The 19,844-nt window shown below is 48.6% G+C and overlaps 2 protein-coding genes across 2 annotated transcripts; both read left to right on the plus strand.

Moving 5' to 3' along the window:
* Positions 1 to 2,558: 2,558 nt before the first annotated feature.
* Positions 2,559 to 4,939, plus strand: LAJ45_07153 (uncharacterized protein; the record flags this gene model as incomplete). The annotated part of the gene is made up of 8 exons (XM_046116712.1): positions 2,559 to 2,748; positions 2,813 to 2,843; positions 2,906 to 3,164; positions 3,246 to 3,372; positions 3,466 to 3,701; positions 3,757 to 3,970; positions 4,038 to 4,127; positions 4,230 to 4,939. The coding sequence occupies 8 exons, from the start codon at positions 2,559 to 2,561 to the stop codon at positions 4,937 to 4,939; spliced, it is 1,857 nt and encodes a 618-aa protein (XP_045970114.1).
* Positions 4,940 to 11,987: 7,048 nt separating this feature from the next.
* LAJ45_07154 (uncharacterized protein) lies at positions 11,988 to 15,687 on the plus strand (the record flags this gene model as incomplete). The annotated part of the gene is made up of 5 exons (XM_046116713.1): positions 11,988 to 12,955; positions 13,054 to 13,085; positions 13,230 to 13,711; positions 14,353 to 14,709; positions 15,214 to 15,687. 5 exons carry the CDS (start codon positions 11,988 to 11,990, stop codon positions 15,685 to 15,687), a joined length of 2,313 nt encoding a protein of 770 aa, XP_045970115.1.
* Between the last annotated feature and the right edge of the window lie 4,157 nt (positions 15,688 to 19,844).

Genomic DNA, 19,844 nt, shown 5'->3' on the forward strand with positions numbered 1-19,844 from the left:
GCTTCCTCGTAGGCCGGAGTAATGCTTTACTTACTTTTCTATGCAAGACCTATCAAGATCAGTTAGTACCTATCAGATATCAGATCCAAGGCTCATCAACTGTCTCTGGGGTATTCTGGAACGGATGGTGATGTTCCAATGGCATTGGCAAAGCTCCACGGTGCCAAGACTTATGCAGCTTCCAGATGGTTTACGAGGGGTAAAAGGAGCTCGGGGTTGTCCTCAACACCAGAGAACATCCCTGGCCAGATGCCTCTTTCGGAGTGCATTACGAACACCATCCAGTCCATCGGGTCGGTGCGTTTGGGGTTTCGAGTTCAAATAGCATTTTCTGGAGAGAATGGGGTTTACAGCAATATAGGTTCTTCGTGAAACAATCAAAGAGTGGCCTTTAAAACAATATCTTCCCTTAAATTTCCCTTTGTTCCGTGGTTTGATCGAGCGGAACGCTTACCATCCTTTGCACATAGAATGTCGCAAGAAACAATATCCCCATAAACACAGGAAGAACCGGCTTGATACATGCAGATAGAGTACAATATATCGATCTGTATTTCCTTTTTCACGAACCCCGAGGATTCATCCGGATCTCATCTGCGCGTTTCCGTACCGCGATGACGCAAGGAACTTTATGCGAAACGCCAAGAGCCAAAGACAACAGTGCTACAATGCTATGATCAAGATCCATTTCTCGATATATACTCGGGTACAGAAATAAGAACTAGAAAATGCAAGTGACGATACAGGGATTGTTTGTATGGAGTGGCGCCGCTCTGCCATACAAATAACCCTATTGCATTTTCTGGTTCTTTCTCCCATACCCGGGTACACAATACTCGGGGTCGCTGATACCTTGTAGGTCACGAGGTGCTTCATGCACTATAACCTACACAAAAATTCTGGATGAATGAACTTTTAAACCGAGCATAATATAATGAGTGCCTAGGAACAGGGAAGAAAATATATTCGACGGAATTTCGCTGTGTATGCGAATCCTTAAAACAATCTATGATCAAAACTATGAATTCACCCTGTTTACACGATGATCGTGAAGAACTACATTAGTCGGCCCGATAAGTCTCCCAGAGCCCAAGCATACACTAAATCGAGTGATGTTTCGTGATTGCTAGCCAGAAAAAGAGGCCAACGGGCGAGCGTGCACGTGGCCTAAAGCTTAAGCTCACAATATAACATACATCGCATCATCTACATGCAATCCCATCCGGGATACAGAGCTTCAATGTTCTCTTGCTGGATCAGTTGGTCTTTTCTACTTTGTGTTGACTTCGCGGTCGAGCCAGTCTATCTAGGTATCATCGCAACCTGCCGGCCGGTACTTACAGCCGAACTTTGATAGCCCCCCGCAAATAAGATACAGCGTTCAGTTCCTGAATGTCGCATGCCATGGGTTCCACTATGCTACGAAATAGGATGGTGCTACAACCATATCGGATTCCCCTAGATTGGCGAGGTTTTAAGAGATCACATTCTGATGCCTCTGACTTAATTATATAAACGGCGTTACCTACATGTATTTACGCGTGTCGCCAGATTTGTGATCTTGGTTTTGTTACCGCGAGACAACATTATGTATCTGGCAGTAAGGGCTGCACGTCTTATTAACCTATAAGGTCTTAAAACTACTAATAGTTACAGTGGCGTATGATACCAAGTGCACGGTTCCAAATCCTCCAATTTTTGACTTTGTCTTTATACTGACCCCTTTTTAGCTATTGTACCTATTATACATTGGGGATACAGGATCGCTTCTCTGTATCATTGATCATCAGCTGGTCCAGTCGACAAATCATTAGGTATTTCTAGACCCTGCCTCTTTAGGAGTTAGAATTTAGCCTACTTACACTCAATTTCCCGCTTTCAGTCATACCTCTAACGACTCAAAAGTTACGCTGAAGTGAAGTTTATATCATGCTATCTATGTACTCAACAGTTCCGTTTAGCACCCATATCTATTGCCGAGCTACGAAAGCTCCTAGGTTTTGAGCAATCTATGGAAAGATAATAGCTCCAAAGGGTCTCTCGCCATCGATTTACCTTGCACGTGTACCCACGTCGTACGGCACTTACTAATGAATACGGCGTCTAATTAAAAGTTCCTCTCGGCTGTTGATGACCAAGCGCAGTGCAGTGATATAGATCAACTAAGTGCTTTTTTTTTTATATTTAAGCGACACCAATCCTCACTATCAAAGTAGCGGTGAGATCGAATGGTAGTACAAAACATGTGCCTTTTGGATTAATCATGGCGGCACAGATGCTGGTAGTGATACATACTCAATCTACTTGTTCAATATCAATTCCATTTTTGGTTAGTTGTTTACTATTGAGTCTTGAATAAACCCAAAGCGGATTTATCCTAATGACTCTTGATTGAAAAGGACTTAAGCATGAGCTCAATCGAGAAGATGTGGTACGGGGTCCGAGCATGAACATATAGTTATAAATTGACGACAGTGGATTATGTTGTCTAACATAGGGGCCTTGGTCTTCCCTCTCACATCTTTACCTCTATTCGAAGATTAGGACCGTCTATTACAATGGCTCGTATACACCTAACTACCGGTTTACTGGCAACTCTTTCGCTCATATCGGGGGGGTGGGCTGCACCTGCGTCACTAAATATCGTTGGGCGCGATGTAGCACTTTTTGCAAACTACGACTATATTATAGTCGGAGGCGGTACGAGTGGGCTTACTGTTGCTGACAGGCTAACTGAAGATGCAGATAGTAAGACTCCCGAACCTCTATATCTACTATATTCCAATGATAATAGGCTGACTGTGTAAAACAGAAACCGTTCTCGTCATTGAATCTGGGAACCTGTAAGTTGCAGCATACTATTCGATCATCAATATCCCTCGTACTAAACCCTTAACTCCTACAGCGACGATCAAGAAGACAGCGTCCTGGTTCCCGGGCTCGCAGGTGGTACCGGGAAAAAATACATGTACAACATGACCTGCGAGCCCCAGCCTGGTATTAATAACCGCACCTACAGCTTTCTCGCTGCGCACGTTGTTGGCGGTGGGACTGTTGTAAATGGTCAAGCTTTTGATAGAGGGTCAAGAGGTGACTATGATTTGTGGGAAGCTCTGGGAAATCAAGGGTGGGGATGGGAAGGGCTACTTCCGTACTTCAAGAAGGTATGACCCTCTTCTTCAGGTTGGATTCAATTAAGGTGGGCCTAGATATAGGATCGTATATATAATTAACTTATCTTTTAGAGCGAGACTTTTACGCCCTCGCCACCCGAGATTGTAAAGGAATGGGGGATAGAGTACGACCGTTCCGCGCATGGGTTCAAGGGACCGGTTATGTCTTCGATGCCAACATACTACTACCCTGCTATGAGTAAGTTAGATTCAAAACTCTTTCTAATCTAGGCCCTTTATACAAAGGGCGTAATATAGCTTGATAACTGATATTATCTATCATCCTTTTAAGAATTTGTTTTCAAAGCCTGGAAACAACTCGGCATCCCATACTCTAGAGACGGTACAAACGGCAACGCACTTGGTGCTTTCTACTTCTCCAACTCAGTCGACCCGGTCACCCGCACCCGGTCCTACGCTAGAACCGCGCACTATGAACCTGTTAAGGGCCGCCCAAACCTGCATCTCTTGACTGGTCAAACTGTCACCAAATTGGTTATTGAGGGGAAAAAAGCTTCTGCTGTTAAGGTATTATGAGATATAGGCCCGCGTTTTGAGTACTGAAAACTGAATATATGAATAGTTTGCGTCCTCGCCAACCGCTTCAACCACAACTATATCAGCGAAGAAAGAGATAATTCTTGCCGCAGGGTCAGGACATACTCCACAGATTCTGCAACTATCTGGTATCGGACCTAAGACGCTTTTAAAGAGTCTCGGGATTCCGGTAGTGGTTGATCTGCCGGGAGTAGGGGCGAACTTCCAGGACCACCCGTCGTATTATACTGCTGGATTGTGTAAGTGGCGGCCGTTTAATTGAACTTGAAGCTAGAAAATATACTGATGCTACTTACATGTATGTAGTCACGAATGATATGAACCCGAGCCCGGCTAATATGTCAAACGCTACTTATGCGGCGGAGATGTTGGCCTTGTATAAATATAATCGCACAGGTAAGCCTTCCCGATTCGAATGCCGGGGGAGAGTTGTTGTTACATAGAGACTCCCGAAACCCTTTTATCTTCGTGGATCACAGTCACTCACTCGTTCCACAGGGCCATACTCCAGCGGCTTCGGCACAGCGGCCGCCTTCCTAACCCTACCGGAAATCGCCAACAAAACCCGAGTATCGTCCCTCCTCAACCTCATCCAGCGGCAAGATCCCTCCGCTCACTTCCCAGCCAACACTGACGCAACCGTCATTGCCGGTTACAAGTTCCAACGCACCCTCCTCACCTCCTTCATGGCCTCGGGCCGCATCGCCGTCAGCGAAAACGCCTTCAGCGCCCTCCCAGGCATGCTCAACTCCCTCCAAAAACCCTTCAGCCGCGGCTCCATCGCCATCAACTCCACTGACCCGTTCGCAAACCCCGTCGTCGACTACCGCATCTTCTCCAACCCCGCCGACGTCGAGATCTTCGTCGACATGATCAAGAGCTTCCGCCGCGTCGTAGGCATGCCGGCACTCAAGGATCTCGGCCCAATCATAACGAACCCGGACCCTGCGACAGTGAAGTCGGATGAGGAGATCAGGGCGGCGATAAGGGCGAATGTGGTGCCGACGTTGGCGCACCCGAGCTGTACGTGCGCGATGATGAAGAGGGAGCATGGCGGCGTTGTGGATGCGCAGCTGAAGGTGTATGGGGTGAAGGGTTTGAGTATTGTGGATGCGAGTGTGATACCGCTGATTCCTGCGACGCATTTGTCGAGTACGGTGTACGCGGTTGCGGAGAAGGCGGCGGATATAATAAAGGCGAGGGCGTAGGGATGGGTCAGCTTGTAATAGATGGATGTATTTTTGTACTTAATACAGAAGTGTAGAATTGTGTTGGTAAGTTATACGACCATGAGGATCATAATATGAGCAAGAAAATGAGCTTACAAAGGGGATTAACTCATATGGGGGAGGGCGACAGGCCAGATGAACCGAATTAGAATCATGATGTATCACTCGATAACGCACTCACGATCACAGAAAGAGATTCAGGCTACTGGCCGGTCGAGTGATTATTCATGACTATAACTACCCGTCACTACAACGAGTGCTCAAAAGCCCCCGTGATTCGCACGACGCTCATAAATCTCAAGACAGATTAACGACAGCAAACCAAAAACACAACCTCGGAGCACAACCAAGATACAAAACCCTAACCCGGGTTTCAGACCCCAGGGCAGCAAAAGGGGGAGCACTGCTCTCGCTTCAATCCCTTTTTTACCCAGTCACCCAGTCTTTCGACCAAGCCTGGGAGGGACTCGAACCACCGCTGGTGATGTGAGTTAGACCTCGGCCCCTCTGGGCGACACCATAGCTATTAAGCTACAATGGCAGATGACGGCATGGAGCTGGCTTAAAGTCATTTGAGCCATTTATGCTCTCGGGCACATGCATACCTGGCCGACTGGGCCCTTTCTATGTGCTGTGTGAGTTGTGGTAAAACCAATTGGGGTACTTTGGTCTGAGCCTCACATGCCACCAACAAAGCTTACTTGAGATCTCTAGCTGAAAACCGTGCATCCGAGGAAAGAAGCAATCAATCCTTAGCCTACGATCAAGTCCTAAAGACTACCCCGTTGACCGACAGCTCTTCATAGTAGAATCAGAATCCCAACTGGAGAAGCAGTGATAGATTCATGAGGTCTAACACCGAAATGCCTTATGCTTCACCCGAGTTGATGAGCGGAATGCAACTGAGGATGCCTGTGCAATATTATGCAGTATGTAACTCCTCCTTTAGGGAGTGGCTGAGCTTAGTGAGGTACACGCTGTACACACTCGAAGTAGTTACTGATAAAGTGCTCGAAATGAGTCTAATCTATTATTATGGATGATGGTAATAAGCCGAAAGGTTATGAGGAATGACAGAAGAGCACTTTTAATGCCGTGGAGTTCAAACAATCAATGAATTAAACAAAAAAAAAAGCCGTGGAGTTCAAAGCTGACTGGTTGACTGTAGTTACTACACGAGGAAGCTCGTGATAAAGCCTCATAGCGGGTTCGAACTCTGGAATGAAGGCTTATTATACCTTGAGGGACCCAAAGCGGTCGGCAACACCGCAAGATCGCCCACTTTGCATATATCCAACCCGGGAGGTGGGGGCAATAGCTGGGGGGGATTGTCCCCAAATATGCCTGTCATCTTTTGAATTAAACCAAAAAGAAAAAAAGAAAAAAATGACAACCATATTCATAAGTTATCACTCGATCCGGAGATGGGATTTCATAATCTCGATATATGACTTCTAGATCTTCTATAGCCGTTTCCGAAGCGGTCTCTGGGTGTACCGGGGTGTTTACGTCCACAAATGGTGGTGCTAGTGGCGGGTATATAGGATTGTGGATTGGAGTGCTGCTTACTTCTTTTCAAAATGGAGGATAACCGACAGCTCCTGACGGAGTACTCCCATACGCCTCCCTTAACTAAAGTCCTAGGAACTTTCTAATCAATCTATTTGTCCCCCCCCCCCCCCCCCTTTCGACTCTATAATAAATTCGGTGCAGCTTTCTTCTCATCTGGACCGAGTGATTGTATATGAATGCAGCTATCATACACAATCACTCGATATTGATATATAGATCACCCCCGGCCGGCACATGTACAAGTGCGGTCTCATTAACACCAACGACACTTATGAGTTCATGACTCCCTAAGCAGCGTAATCACATGTCTGGCAAGTTAACACCGTGAATTATTTAGTATGCTAGACCAATTATTCCTAATTTCGAGGTTCTGACAGAACACACATAGTTTTGGCCAATATAAAAGATCATATCAGAACATTTATGCTCTCCTGGTATCCAAGTTCGCTACCGCCGAATACCTGACATACATTTCCAAACGAGGTACTATATCCCAATCGGCATGGTGGCGCTTGCGGCATCGAAAATCCTTTTCGAATCTCCTAGGGAGCATTACTCCAGCATGCACGACGAAATGAGGGCAAATGTGATACACCACACAGTATTCTCGTATACCAAAGAGATACGAGGGTAAAACCAAACATCCTGGCGACTTCGCCCCGTTTTTTTCCGTTTCGTACTGCATGCATGGAGCACCCAGGACAGCATAGTAATCTTGCCCGGTCAGAAATTAAGTGGTTTATCAAATGCCCCACCATTTGTAGAGATGAGTAGGGCACATTGTTATACTGCTGCCTACATAGTATCCGGATTCATAAATAAGTATGTAAATGATATGGTCCCAGAAGCCTCTTTTTGCTCGATCGTTCCGCGGTCGAGTCTCAAGTCTCGGCCTGGAGACATGCCAGACCATCAGATTGGAGACTCGACATTACTATGACGAAACTTTAATGCCCACCCTAGTAGTGGTAACGAATGTTTCGTTTATATTACACATGTGCTCCTCGAGAGTGTATGTGGGTGTGCAATCCATCAGCCGCCTCGCCTCATGCAAGCCATGAAGGAAATCCAAGCAAATGAGGAATTCGTTGGAGAGACTGAGAGCGGGAGGTACAGTCAGCCTTTCACATGCTTCGTTACCTATCCTTTTTGCAATACAATAGAACGCTGATATTGTCCAGATGATGTGTGCTCTCTGTTTTAAGGACCCGCTCCTCTTTTTGATGTTTTACCGGGCCATGTAATACACTTCTCTCCTGTCTTCGGTCATGAAGGACTAGATAACAGTCTATAACCATGACTTTGGTGAACACCGGTGTGATCTGCGCCGTACACAAGCGCTTCGTTGTGAACTGGAACCTTAATCAAGACGTACGTTGTACATGTTGGCAGTAATGAGTAAAGGACTGGCTGCTCGAGGGATTAAGCTTGTGGCCGCGGTGTCGAGATTATGTTTTCTTTTGCTGACTGCCTATATAGGCTATCGAATATATGGCGGTCTTTATCATAAGGCTGTACGTACATTTGGTGTGGAGAAACGCCCTCGGAAAAGTTGAGGAGGCCTCATTGATGTCACTCGGAGATATATTTATCAAAAAGCCGTTTGATCATCAGGGGGATAAAACGCGCAATTTCGTTTCGTACTGCTTTTATACTTCTATCGACGGCAGATATCATATTTGAAAAACCGCACTCCATGCACTGCATTGCAGACATACAATTAACCTACTAACGCACCAATATTGATACCACCAGTGCAGCGCAAGAGGTTTCACCCATGGCCGCTGCTGTTACTCGCTCCCTACCCTACCTATCCCCAGAATCCCAGCAAGCCTCCTTTTTACCATACGCTTACCAACACCACCCGAAACCTCCAACCTCAAGTTCTCAGAAACCCCCAACCACCGCCGTGCCAAGCGAGTTTCTAGTCCCCTAACCCTAGTGCCTTCCATGCATGGAGGCTCAATAACCCCTGTCTACAGGTATCTAGGCCTCCTCCTCGTCTGGTTTAGCTTAACCATACCTACCAGCCGCAGTCTGATACCATCTTGGACAGTTCTCGATACCTCGCAATTTGCATGGGAGGTAGCTTAGCCCACCGACCGATCGATGGCTATATTTTTGGCGCAGAGCCAGCCCCGGAGATTTGGTTACTATTGTACTTCTACTCGGGTACTGAGCACGACCCTACATGTAGAGCTGCTGGGTATATACAGTCTCGGGATGGGATAGCCTCTTAGGATAGGGGTGTTTTCGTATGTGCTGCTGGAACGAAAAAAAAAAAAGATCATAGGGGATGTCTAGAGCTAGAGGGAGAGAGGGTTAGTGGGGTTGGGTGTTTGCGTACCCCTGGCTGGACCTCTGGGGTCTAAGCTTGATCTTCCCTACCTGGGTGTGAAGGTTTCACTTTCTGTGGTGGTGGTGGGCTGCTGTTGGGGTTGGGTTTTGGATCATGAACTTCTTGGATCAAGTGTTGGTACAGATAGGTACGCGGCCGCCACTGTATGCGTCGCGAATCTAGAAGGGCGCGGTAATCTAGATAGGCTCTAGATAGGCTCATATCATAGCAGCCGGTTGTATGATAAGCCGATAGCTGTAAGCCTTGTAGAGTAATATACCGACTTTAATTGTAGAGTAGATGCCCTATGTTAATGTAGGTACTCTGGGTACTACTCTGGACCGTACTCTGAGTAAGGTACTCTAGAGTACATTCTCTTTTCTCTTCCAGCTGCATGCAGGTAGTAGCATAAAGTAGAGTACATCCTTGATCTTAATGATAGAGTAGAAAGCATGCACCTCGCCTACTCTACTCTATTCTACTCTACTCTACGCAAACACAGTACGCCGCCCTTTGTTCTAACGACTGCTGGTATGAAGGTAGACAGACAGACAGACAGGCAGACCGACCGACCGTTAATCATCACATAACCTCATCACATAACCTCACTCCAGTCCAGCAGTCCAGTCCAGTCCAGTCCAGTCGTCCGGCCGGCGAAAAAAATCAAAAACCTAACCCTTGCCTTGTCTACATAAGCCGGCAAGCAAGCAAGCAGCCTTGTTTTTTTGTTTTTTTACTTTTACCTTTCCCACCGCGCGCGCGACCGGCCCGGAGGAGCAGAGAGAGAGAGAGTAAGAGAGTGAACGCGCGGATTTTTTTGGCCGGTCAGTTCGTATATACGTAAGCTAATGTACATCATAAGCTGCTTTGCTTTGCTTAATCGGCAAGCAAGCAAGCGATCGGACAGGACAGGACAGGACAGGACAGCTGGGACAGCTGATCCGACGGACAGTGAACAATAAATGCCTTGGGTTCAGTTTTTTCAGGTGGGTTTCTATTTTGGGGGGAGTGAGTAAACATTAAAGTGCCAGAGTAGGTACCTGCCGGTTCGATGAGTGGATGGAGGGTTGAGATCAAGCTTTGTGATGTCAGCTTGCCGAGATATCCTTGGTGCCTGTCTGGTGCCTGCACATAGGAGCAGATAATCTATAGCCTCACTCAGTCAGTCAGGCAGGCAGGCACGCATACGCACTTTCTCCCTTCACCTTTCTCTTTTCTCCTACTCGCTCATCCTACTCGCTCATCCATACCGGGGGTCCCATATATATATTTAAGCCTCATTCCACCACCCCTCTCCGCCGCGCCGTCCAATCCAATCCAATCCAATCGGTCGCGTCGGTCTGTCAGGTCAGCCCTGTCAAAAGTGTGTCTATTTTTGCCAAAAGGGTGGTGGGTGGGAAGGAGAGAAAGGAAGTGAGTGATGTTCGGAAGCCACAAAGAATGTTCGCCGCCCTGAGACAAAGATCGCCCGCTGTCGCGTCGGGTAGGGATATCGTGGGTTGGGCGGTTGATTGGTTGTCGTGGGTTCAACTTGCAAGGTGTGGGTTGGGGATCTGCTGGGGTTTGTGGGAACTTGTGGGTTGTGGGTTGGGTGGGTGTTGGGGGGCTGCAGGTGTGGTTAGCGAGTGTTTGTGCGAAAGGGAGGGAGGAGGAAGACAAACAAAAGTAAAGTAGATAAACAACTACTCTATGTAGAGATACTTGTAGATCTGAGATATATCGCGAGACTCCCCCAAAACTCCACTTTCTCTACTAGCCTCAGGGTTCATGTAGGAAGTGCTGCACTTCGCTGCCCTCCTCCTTCTCCTCCACCATCCCAACCTGCAGCTGCACCCACCGCACGCAAGTCCGGGGAAAAAAACGCACACCCTTTTTTTTTCTTTGGTGGTTTTCTGTCTCACCCACGGCTGGATCCAGCCAAAAGACAACTCTCGGCAGTCCAGATGCGGGTGGACAGGCCGTCCCAAAGTGGCTTCCTTTTCTTTTTAAAATTGGCTTTGGAAAGGAGAGGAGAAGTGGGTTCGTGCCAAAAGGAAAGAAAAGAAGGGAATCTTTTTTTTGCGAGGGGGGGAATTAAGGACTTTATGTTTTTCTCTCTCTGGAGCCGTTAAGCTACTGATTAGCTACTGACTGACTGGCTGTGGTGGTGGTACCGGTGGTACTGGTGGTACTGGTGCTGTACGACTGATAGATGATAAGGGAGATTTGAAGGGCGCTGCTGCAGAGAGAAAGAAGACCAAGAAGCTGGGGAAAGCATAGAACTGAACTGAGGTATCCAGTAGCTACATACATACATAGAGTCCATAGCTAGGCATCTATGCATCTAGGCATCTAGGCATCTAGGCAGAAGAAGATCAAGAAGAGTCTCACACTCCCTACATCCTACTACTACTGTGGGGCTTCTTCGTCCTCTTCTTCTTTTGGGTCCTGCAATTAACTGCCGGCGCCTGCTTACTCCCCCATAGTACTCTCTACTCTACCGTACTCTACGTGCCTGTCTGTCGACTTGCATTTCGTCCCTTCTACAAGCAAGCTACATACATCACATCACATCACCACTCGCCCACATTCTCACACCCACACTCTCTCTCTCACACACAGCCAACTGCACTGCACACCACCACTGCTGCTGCTGCTGCTGCTGCACACTGCCTGCACACTGCACCACCGACACCTGACAACCACAACCACAACCACAACCTCCACAACCTCCACAACCACCTCCATCATCATCACCATCCATCACCACCACCTCTGCAATCCGGTGAAAAGTGGCAGAGAGCAGCAGGCAGTGGTTTTAAAGCCCTTCGCCCCAGAGGCTTCGTCGAAGCTCAAGAAGTGGCTGCTATACTCATCCACAATCGCCTAGACAACTGCTGCTACTGCCACTACCTAAGTACAGCACACCTACATACGTAGTACTACTACTTACCTCGCCATTAACCCCCGTTTACCCGGGCAATTAACAAACCACCACCCCCACAACCACAATCTCCACATTAACCACCGCCCATCCCCCCCGCAAACTGCTACATCTACCTACAACAATTCTCTAAGACTATTCACCATCAAAGCAGTAACACTGACTCGCCAGCTCCGCCCCCGCCCGCCGCTACAATGGCTGGCACTAGCAGCAGCACGCTAAGCACCCAAGCTACCGGCAGCACACCCCGCCGCTCAAACGAGACCATCCCAAACTTCTCCCGCCCCCACACACCGCGCTCGCAGACGGCCCCGCCCGAGCCACAGGACCTCTACCACCCAGCCGAGGTCACCGCCGGCACCACCGGCCCCGAGGGCGAACCCGTGCGGCTCGACATTGCGCCAGTGATACTAGCAACACCATTAGTAGTGACAGAGCCTGAGCCCGAGCACACAACAATAATAACACCAGAATCAATACCGGGGCTCGCAATCGCCGACCTCCCCCCAGCGTCAATACCCGGCCTCGCCATCGCCGAGCCCCCTGGCGACATCCCCGGGATCGCAATGTCCGACCCCGACCCCGGCCCTGGCCCCGCAGACATCGACACGCCACTCCCGCCGCGCCCATCAATAACGCAGCGCCCGCCCACCGCGGCGTCAACAACCAGCTCGACCTCCCCTCCGCCGCCGCACGCCCGCCGCGCCCGCATCGCGATCGTCGACGCCCCGCCGCCGCCGCCGACGCGCAACGGCGCCGACAGCAAGAGCATCCGCTCGCAGATCGCGCCGTCCATCTGCTCGCCCGAGGACGAGGTGCTCAGCCTCAAGGTGCGGTCGCTCTACGACTCTGGCGTCGGCGGAAGCGACGCCGGCAGCCAATTCTCGAAGCGCGTCAGCAGCATCATGGAGGAAGCGGGAAAGCGCGCGAGCCGGGTGTCGCGCAACTCATTCGTGGGCAGCGGCGACGAGCGGTTTGCGGAGGAGGAGGAGGAGGCGGCGGAGGCGGCGGAGGAGGAGCAGAGGATTAAGGAGGCGTTGGAGGCCGCGGCGATCGAGGAGGAGGAGGCGGCGGAGGAGCAGAGGGAGTTGGAGAGGAGCGTGCATTTGAGGGCCGGGGGGGCGGAGGATTGGGAGGATTTGAATGGCAGCGACGTGGACAGGTTTGTGGTCAACCCCTTCCCTTTTTTTTCTGCTTTCTGCTTTGTTTTGTTTTCGCCCTTTGGGGCCCTTGGCTGGTTTTGGGATATCATGTGCATAGCGTGGGGGTTTGCATGTTTCCCACGTTTCTTGGTTTTTTTTTCATTTTTCGTTTTTTTCGTTTTCTCAATCAAGAACTATCACTCGGTTCTATATATCACGTGACCTCCAACATCGAAAATAATTAAAAAAAGAAATATTTACAAAATACTAATACAACCCCCCCCCACCTTACAGATACGGCTTCATCCACACCACCACCACCCGACACTCCGCCCCCGCCGGCACCGCGCCCCCCACCCCCCGCGTCTTCACCCCCCGCGCCGCGTCTCCACCGCCCTACACCTCCACTCCACCACCCCCAAAAACGGAGCCACCACCTGCACCTGCGCATCTCGCCCTTTACGCACGCAGCGCCGGAGATGCTGCGCTCGCCGCTCCCCGGCGCCACGGCGCTGCTGCGCGAGAAGGAGAACAACCGCGCCAAGAAGTGGCGTGAGATGGCGGTCGTGCGCAAGATGAGCGAGCGCGGGGACGAGGGCGGGAGGGGCGGCGGGTGCGAGTGGGGGTTTGTGACGGGCGATCCGAAGCTGATTAGTCGCACGTGGAAGGGGATTCCGGATTGCTGGAGGGCCGCGGCGTGGCATGCGTTTTTGACGGCGAGTCGGAAGAGGAGGGGGATTGGGAGGGGGGATGGGGAGTTGGTGGAGATGTATGCGGTTTGTGGGCCCCTTTTTCTTGGATTTTTGGCTTTTTTCTTTCTTTTTTTTCCTTTCTTTGTGGTGGGGTTTGTGGCGGGGCTTGGGTTGGGGTTTGTGGGGTTTGTGGGGTTTGTGGGGTTTGGCTTCTTTGGGTTTGCCTCTTTGCGGTTTTACTCTTTGGGGTTTTAGGGTATGCCGAAGTTTGGGGAATGACGAACAAGGATTATTTGGGTGAGAAAACAGGTACTGTAGTTGGTTGCAAAAGTTCGGCATTCCCCATCTTCGGTGTACCCCCAAACGCGAGTCTACTCTTTGGGGTTTTTACTCTGGGTTCTGGCCTGTTTGGGTTGTGGTCTCTTTGGGTTGTTGGTCTCGGGTCGCGGGAAGCCTGGGAAACGGTTTGGTCACGTTCTGAGAAACAAGAGGGAAATGATCGGAATGCTCATATTGCTGAATTTATGATCTCTGGGTTCCAGTGTGCACCTACCTGGTAACCATATATCCAGCAATATGAGATCACCGCAGAAAGAAAAGAAAGAGCATAGAAATGCAAAAAAAAACCAAACCACTCCCAAGAGCCCCTCCCTCTACAAAAATAGAACTACACTTAAAAAAATTTCTAGAATTGTACGACTAACTACTACATAATAATCATACAGGAATTCATCACACGACCCTCAGCAGACGACGTTCAGATCGATCTTGACGTCCCTCGTACCATAAACTCGCACATCATGTTCCGACGGCGGTATCGAGGCGGGCAGCGGTTGCTCTTCCGGGTGCTACACGCACTGTCGCTGTACTTCCCGGCGATGGGATATGTGCAAGGGATGGCGAGTCTGGCGGCCACGCTGCTATGCTACTATGATGAGGAGACGGCCTTCGTCATGCTCATCCGCATGTTTGAGCTTAGGGGACTGGAGAAGCTATATCAGGCGGGATTTGGTGGCCTGATGAGTGCTTTGGAGGAGTTTGAAAATGGGTGGATTAGAGGTGGGGCGGTTTCGAGGAAATTGGTGAGTGCAAAACTTCTTCTTTTGGGAGGAGGGGATTCGTTTTGGGGGGCTGGGAAGACCTTGGATGGGATGATGGGAGCTTCGGGGATAACACCAGAATGGTGTTTTGTTGGGTGCTTCGTGGCCTGCCAATATCCAAATATCCAAATATCCAAATAGTGCCAGCTCCATTTTCTAGAAACATTATTAGCGCATATTACACTTGGCCAATAGTGTTTCTAGGAATTGGGGGCTGGCACTGTTTGCGTAAAGTCCGTATTATGCCAGGAATGTGTTTGTTGTCAGTGGAGGGTGCTACAAATGGCATCTTCTAGTGACTCCAAACGGCAGCCTGGTATAGCATAAGCTTGTATGGGCGGGCCCCAGCCCCGATTAGAGCTATCAGTCCTTTCGAGTTAGGCTCGAGCCTGCTCACCAGGTTTTCTCAGCTCGCGTAATAGCGTTACATTAGAGGCCGGGAACGTGGCAGAAGGGACGCATGCTAATCTTCCTTTTGTAATGTAGAACCACTTGGGCATTGGTCCTACGACCTATGGCACACGATGGTACCTGACCCTATTCAACTACAGCATGCCGTTCCCAGCACAGCTTCGTGTCTGGGATGTGTTCATGCTTCTGGGAGACCCAGATGTAATCTCCGAATCGAAATCGGTATCCTCGCCACTCGGAACAGCACCTCCAGCTGCGCCCGGAGGAGAAAGTGCAATCTCGGCGGACGAAGGGTTTGGAGGAACGCTAGACATCTTACATGCGACGAGCGCGGCGCTAATTGACTCGATGAAGGACATTATTGTCCGCAGTGATTTCGAGGGCGCCATGAAGGTTCTGACTAGCTGGATTCCGGTTAAGGACGAGGAGTTGCTCATGAAGGTAGCAAAGTCGGAGTGGAAGATGAGGAAGAGACGACGTGGCGGGGGAGGAGGGGCCGCTGGTGGGGCTCATCATCATCATCCGGGAAGGGCCAGTCTTGGAACATAGCGGAAGTCGTGTATTGGATGACTGGTTCTCCGAGGAGGGGTGGTGGGTGGGGTTTAATCTTGCATGAGGGAGGGTTGGCTGGGGTTGCTTCTGATTATTTCCGAGACTGATTGGAGAAGGGACCGTTTGGGGTGTGTGGGATACGACGGCAGTCAAGACCACAATCCAGTGTTCTTCTCTTAATGGGTGTGGTGAAAGATTGGAGGGGCTCGATTTTGCTGGTTGGTCGGAGGAGGGTGGGAAAGGTGCAGCAGCTGACGCTACAGAAAGGAAGGCTTCTTACCTGCATGTTGTTTGCTACTCACAACTCGAATAACCCTGTACGAGTTTGTTCAGGGATCAGCACTTCTCTTTCTGGTTTGTCAAAACCTACTGACTGGCTTCTGGCATCAACACCTGGCAATAACTCTCTCTTCTTTCTTTTTTCATTTTCTTTGTACAACACATTTTCCTTTTTTAAAACCCTTTTGGAAGGTTCGTTTATTAACGTCATCCTACAACTACTTACTACCTCTTAATGGAACCCCATTTCATGCGCAATTTTATTGCGGAAATATTGTGCTTTTTTGTTTCTGTTTTTGTGTTTCTGCTTTGGGAATTTGGGGGAGACCCCCGGAGTTTTATTGTTTTGTTTGCTCTGAGGTTTCTTAGTTTCTGTGGTCTTGACAGGTACGAACTGGAGATTTGAAGATTGTGGCGGCCCCCATCACCGTTGTTGTTGCAGGTCACCGTTGTTGCAGCAGCGGTGGTGGCGGTGGCTAAACATACCGAATCGAATTACTCTATCCGGGTTGGTTGGCTGCGGAAGCTAAAGGGGGGGGGGGGAGGGGATTGGAGGGAGCGGGGGGGGTTAATCAATCCGTCAGTACATAGTGGTTCCGTCGCACCGGAATCGAAACCCATCACCCACCCCGGTCTCCCTTGAATTTCGTTTTGTGCTTTTTGCTTTTTTCCCCCGTTCTTTCCTTCCCCCACCAGCCTGCTTGCTTGCCCTTTTGTTGTTATTTGTTTTTTTTTTTTACCATCACGATCATTGGCTACTGTCTGGGGATTCCCAAACCTCATCATTTCCTTTTTTTTCTTTCTTTCCACGCTCATTCTCTGATCTCTCATTCACTCATTCAGGCGGACTCTTCTTTAATTTGTTCATTGGGAACCGGGGGGGAGGAGGCAGGCATTGCATTGCATTTTTCTTTTCCTTCCTTTTTTTTTTTTGCTCTCTCTGTTTTGATTTTCCGTTTTATTTGCCGGCTTTAGATGGTGGTTCATTTTTCTGTCTCTTTCTAATCGGGTGTTTTTCTTCTTTCTTTTCTTTTTTCTACTTATCCTTAGAGTGTATACATACTTTCAGCTCCGATTTGGGTGTTTTGTTTTTACTAAAAGGGTATTTTTTTTCTGGCTTTTTTACTTCACTTCTTTGAATTATATATTATGAATGGGCTTTTTTTTCTTCTTCTTCTCCTCTTCTCTCCTTAACTTCTCTTTCGGACTTTGCCAGATAGCTAGGGCCGGCTAGAACAAGGTAAGGCATAAGCTTAAGTGCTGGTTTGATTAGGAAGGGAAAGGACAAGGTGGACTTTTTTCTTTTTTTCTTTCTTTCTGCTGCTTTGCATTTTTTTTCTTGATGAGTTTATGTATCCGTCATCCCATAAGTTATGATATGCTCACCTCTTCCGCTTCATCGTCTGTCACTTCCTGTATTTAGATCCTACGCCTCTGTTCCTCGCCCACTACACACTCTCTCTTGATTACTGCAGTATATTTTTGGTTGGCGGGTGCTAGGTAGCTTTAACTGTACATATACACACACTCGAAACACAGTCAAGGAAACTCCGGGCCAACCTTATTCGATCGCACTAATGTTTAATTTCCTTAATATTAATAAATAAATAAACACGATAACCGTTGGTTCACACATAAAAAGCAAATCTGAATTTTGAAATACTAGCTTCCTTTCCCCAGAAGCTTAAGGTTACTGAATGTTTCGCTGGATGGGAAAGGAAAGAGGAAGTAAAACCAAAAGTGGGGATATGTTCTACTCTACGAAGACCAGATAATATGACCTTAATTTCCCAAGGTCAAAATTACGCAAGCACCGCGTAGCTGCAGCAAGGATGAAGCTGCTGGATGGATGGATGGCATGGACGATCATCCATGTTAATTCCAAGGCGAGCTGACAGCTTTGGCCAAGTTAAGTTCTGCATGACAGCCTCGAAAAGGGAAACACCACTGTGATAGGGCGACTTAGTGGGGTTGCTTTGATTTCCTGGAAGGATGATGGTTGTTTTCAGAAACTCGCATGTGATATGCATGTGAGGAAGGAAGGGTGAGTGAATGAATGAGGGTTTTTGCTGGTATTATGAGGGCGTTTCGGTAGATTTTGTGTGCACACCTCTGCCTACATTCTCGACAATTTGGCAGTAGCGGTGAATGAGAAAGTGCAGTTCTGACATTGACATGCAAATGGCCGTACATATGTGTACATCCAGCCAGGTATACCATCCGTGGAAGGATGGATATTCCTCTTAAGCTGGCTTAGAACGGCAAACCAGCTAGGTTCAAAGTTGGTCATAATACTAGGAAAACTTTCTGTCATGTTCCAAAGTCCCTCTTAAGCCTTATGGAAGCCGTGCTCTGGAGTGAAGGCCGGTAGTTAGTTGCATGCTTGTTCTTTTCCGGAATTCTGAATCATGATCGTGTGCTTGCTGCTACCTGCTGAGTACATAATGTCGCCCCGCTTTCCGCAAAAATCCCCCTTGTGGAGCTTTTTCGGGCTGCGCTTTCTCTATTAATCTGCAGAGCCTTTGGCGGTGGGAAATAATTGAAGGATTAGTCTCATGTCCTCCGTAACATGGTAACCGCGGAAGGGCCCAATGAAGTGAGGGAGGGGAGGAGACGTATTTTTATACGCAACAGACGCGAGCATACCTACCTACATAACCCACGTTACGCCGCGGAACGTGGGTAAGGTTGAACAGGAACGCACCCCTCTTATGTACCGGGGTTAGATCCTGTCCTGGACTCCCGTGCATCTAGGGGTTCTCGTTTCATGTTCTATAAGTCGTGTATCTTATGCATATGTAATCCCAAAAGGCTCCTCCATCTTCTCGATGATGATACTGCCCCACTATCATTGCTGCAGTTGGGTTTACTCTCGTGACCATCCATATTAAAAGCAAGTTGTTGTGGTGCGGTGATGGTAGTGAAGTGTTGAGTATGTATTTGATTAATCAAGTATCTTGTTTACACCCGATCTTCTGACCCTGAAGGGCACCCAAGCTAGGCAGCCAACGGCAAAAATACCACTCATAGCTATACTTGCTAATATCAAAGATTCATGGTCGTATGTAAAGTCGAAGATATATTGCAGGCCCTGAGATAGTGGTTGAGTAACAGAAAGCCAAGAGACATATATAAACCTAAACCACAAGTTAGCCACGCTATAATTCATAAAGGCGTTCAATTATACATTCTCTTGTTAGTTACGACGAGGATGATGTGTTATTCATGGATATCCAAATGAGAGAGAGGTGTTTGAGCAGTCTTCCAGCTCGTGATGTTTAAAGTGCAAACTCGATCACGGGTGATAAGTAGGGAGAGATCCCCGGTCGTCGTCAATAAATTTCTGTGTACCGTACCACAGTGGCTAACCCCAAAACAAAGAAATCTCTGTGTAGCCAGCCCCAATAAATGCAGGATGGCGCAAAGACTCCCCCACTCTCGAACCTAAAGCGTTTTGTTTCCGTAAAAACTCTTCCCTCCTGAGACAATGCCAACGCCATAACGGTTTTTGCTTTTCTTTACCTTCAAGCCGTCGCCCTATGTACGCAATACGATACGCAATACCCTTATCTACGGCAGCAGCTCGCCTGCTCACTTGGCACATGTTTTATCCAGTTCCGAGCTTACTGGGGTTCAGATTTTCAAGCCATCGACAGAAGCTGATATCACCAGCTGTCACTCGCTAGTCCTGGGCCGGGTGTACCTACATATTCTTGGGAGTTACATGCATGACCCTTAGCCACATATTTGATCCCGGCGCCACATAAGGCTATATGAATGTTGGGATCCTACTGACTCGATTTGGACAGTTCGGGATTGGCTGGCTAGTGGCACCGATAGGAGGTCATCTAATGGTCAAAGCTTCAAAGGAATGG

The sequence above is a fragment of the Morchella importuna genome (genome assembly GCF_003444635.1).
Source record: "Morchella importuna strain M04M26 chromosome Unknown Morimp01GS022, whole genome shotgun sequence".
In the NCBI taxonomy this organism is placed as follows: domain Eukaryota; kingdom Fungi; phylum Ascomycota; class Pezizomycetes; order Pezizales; family Morchellaceae; genus Morchella; species Morchella importuna.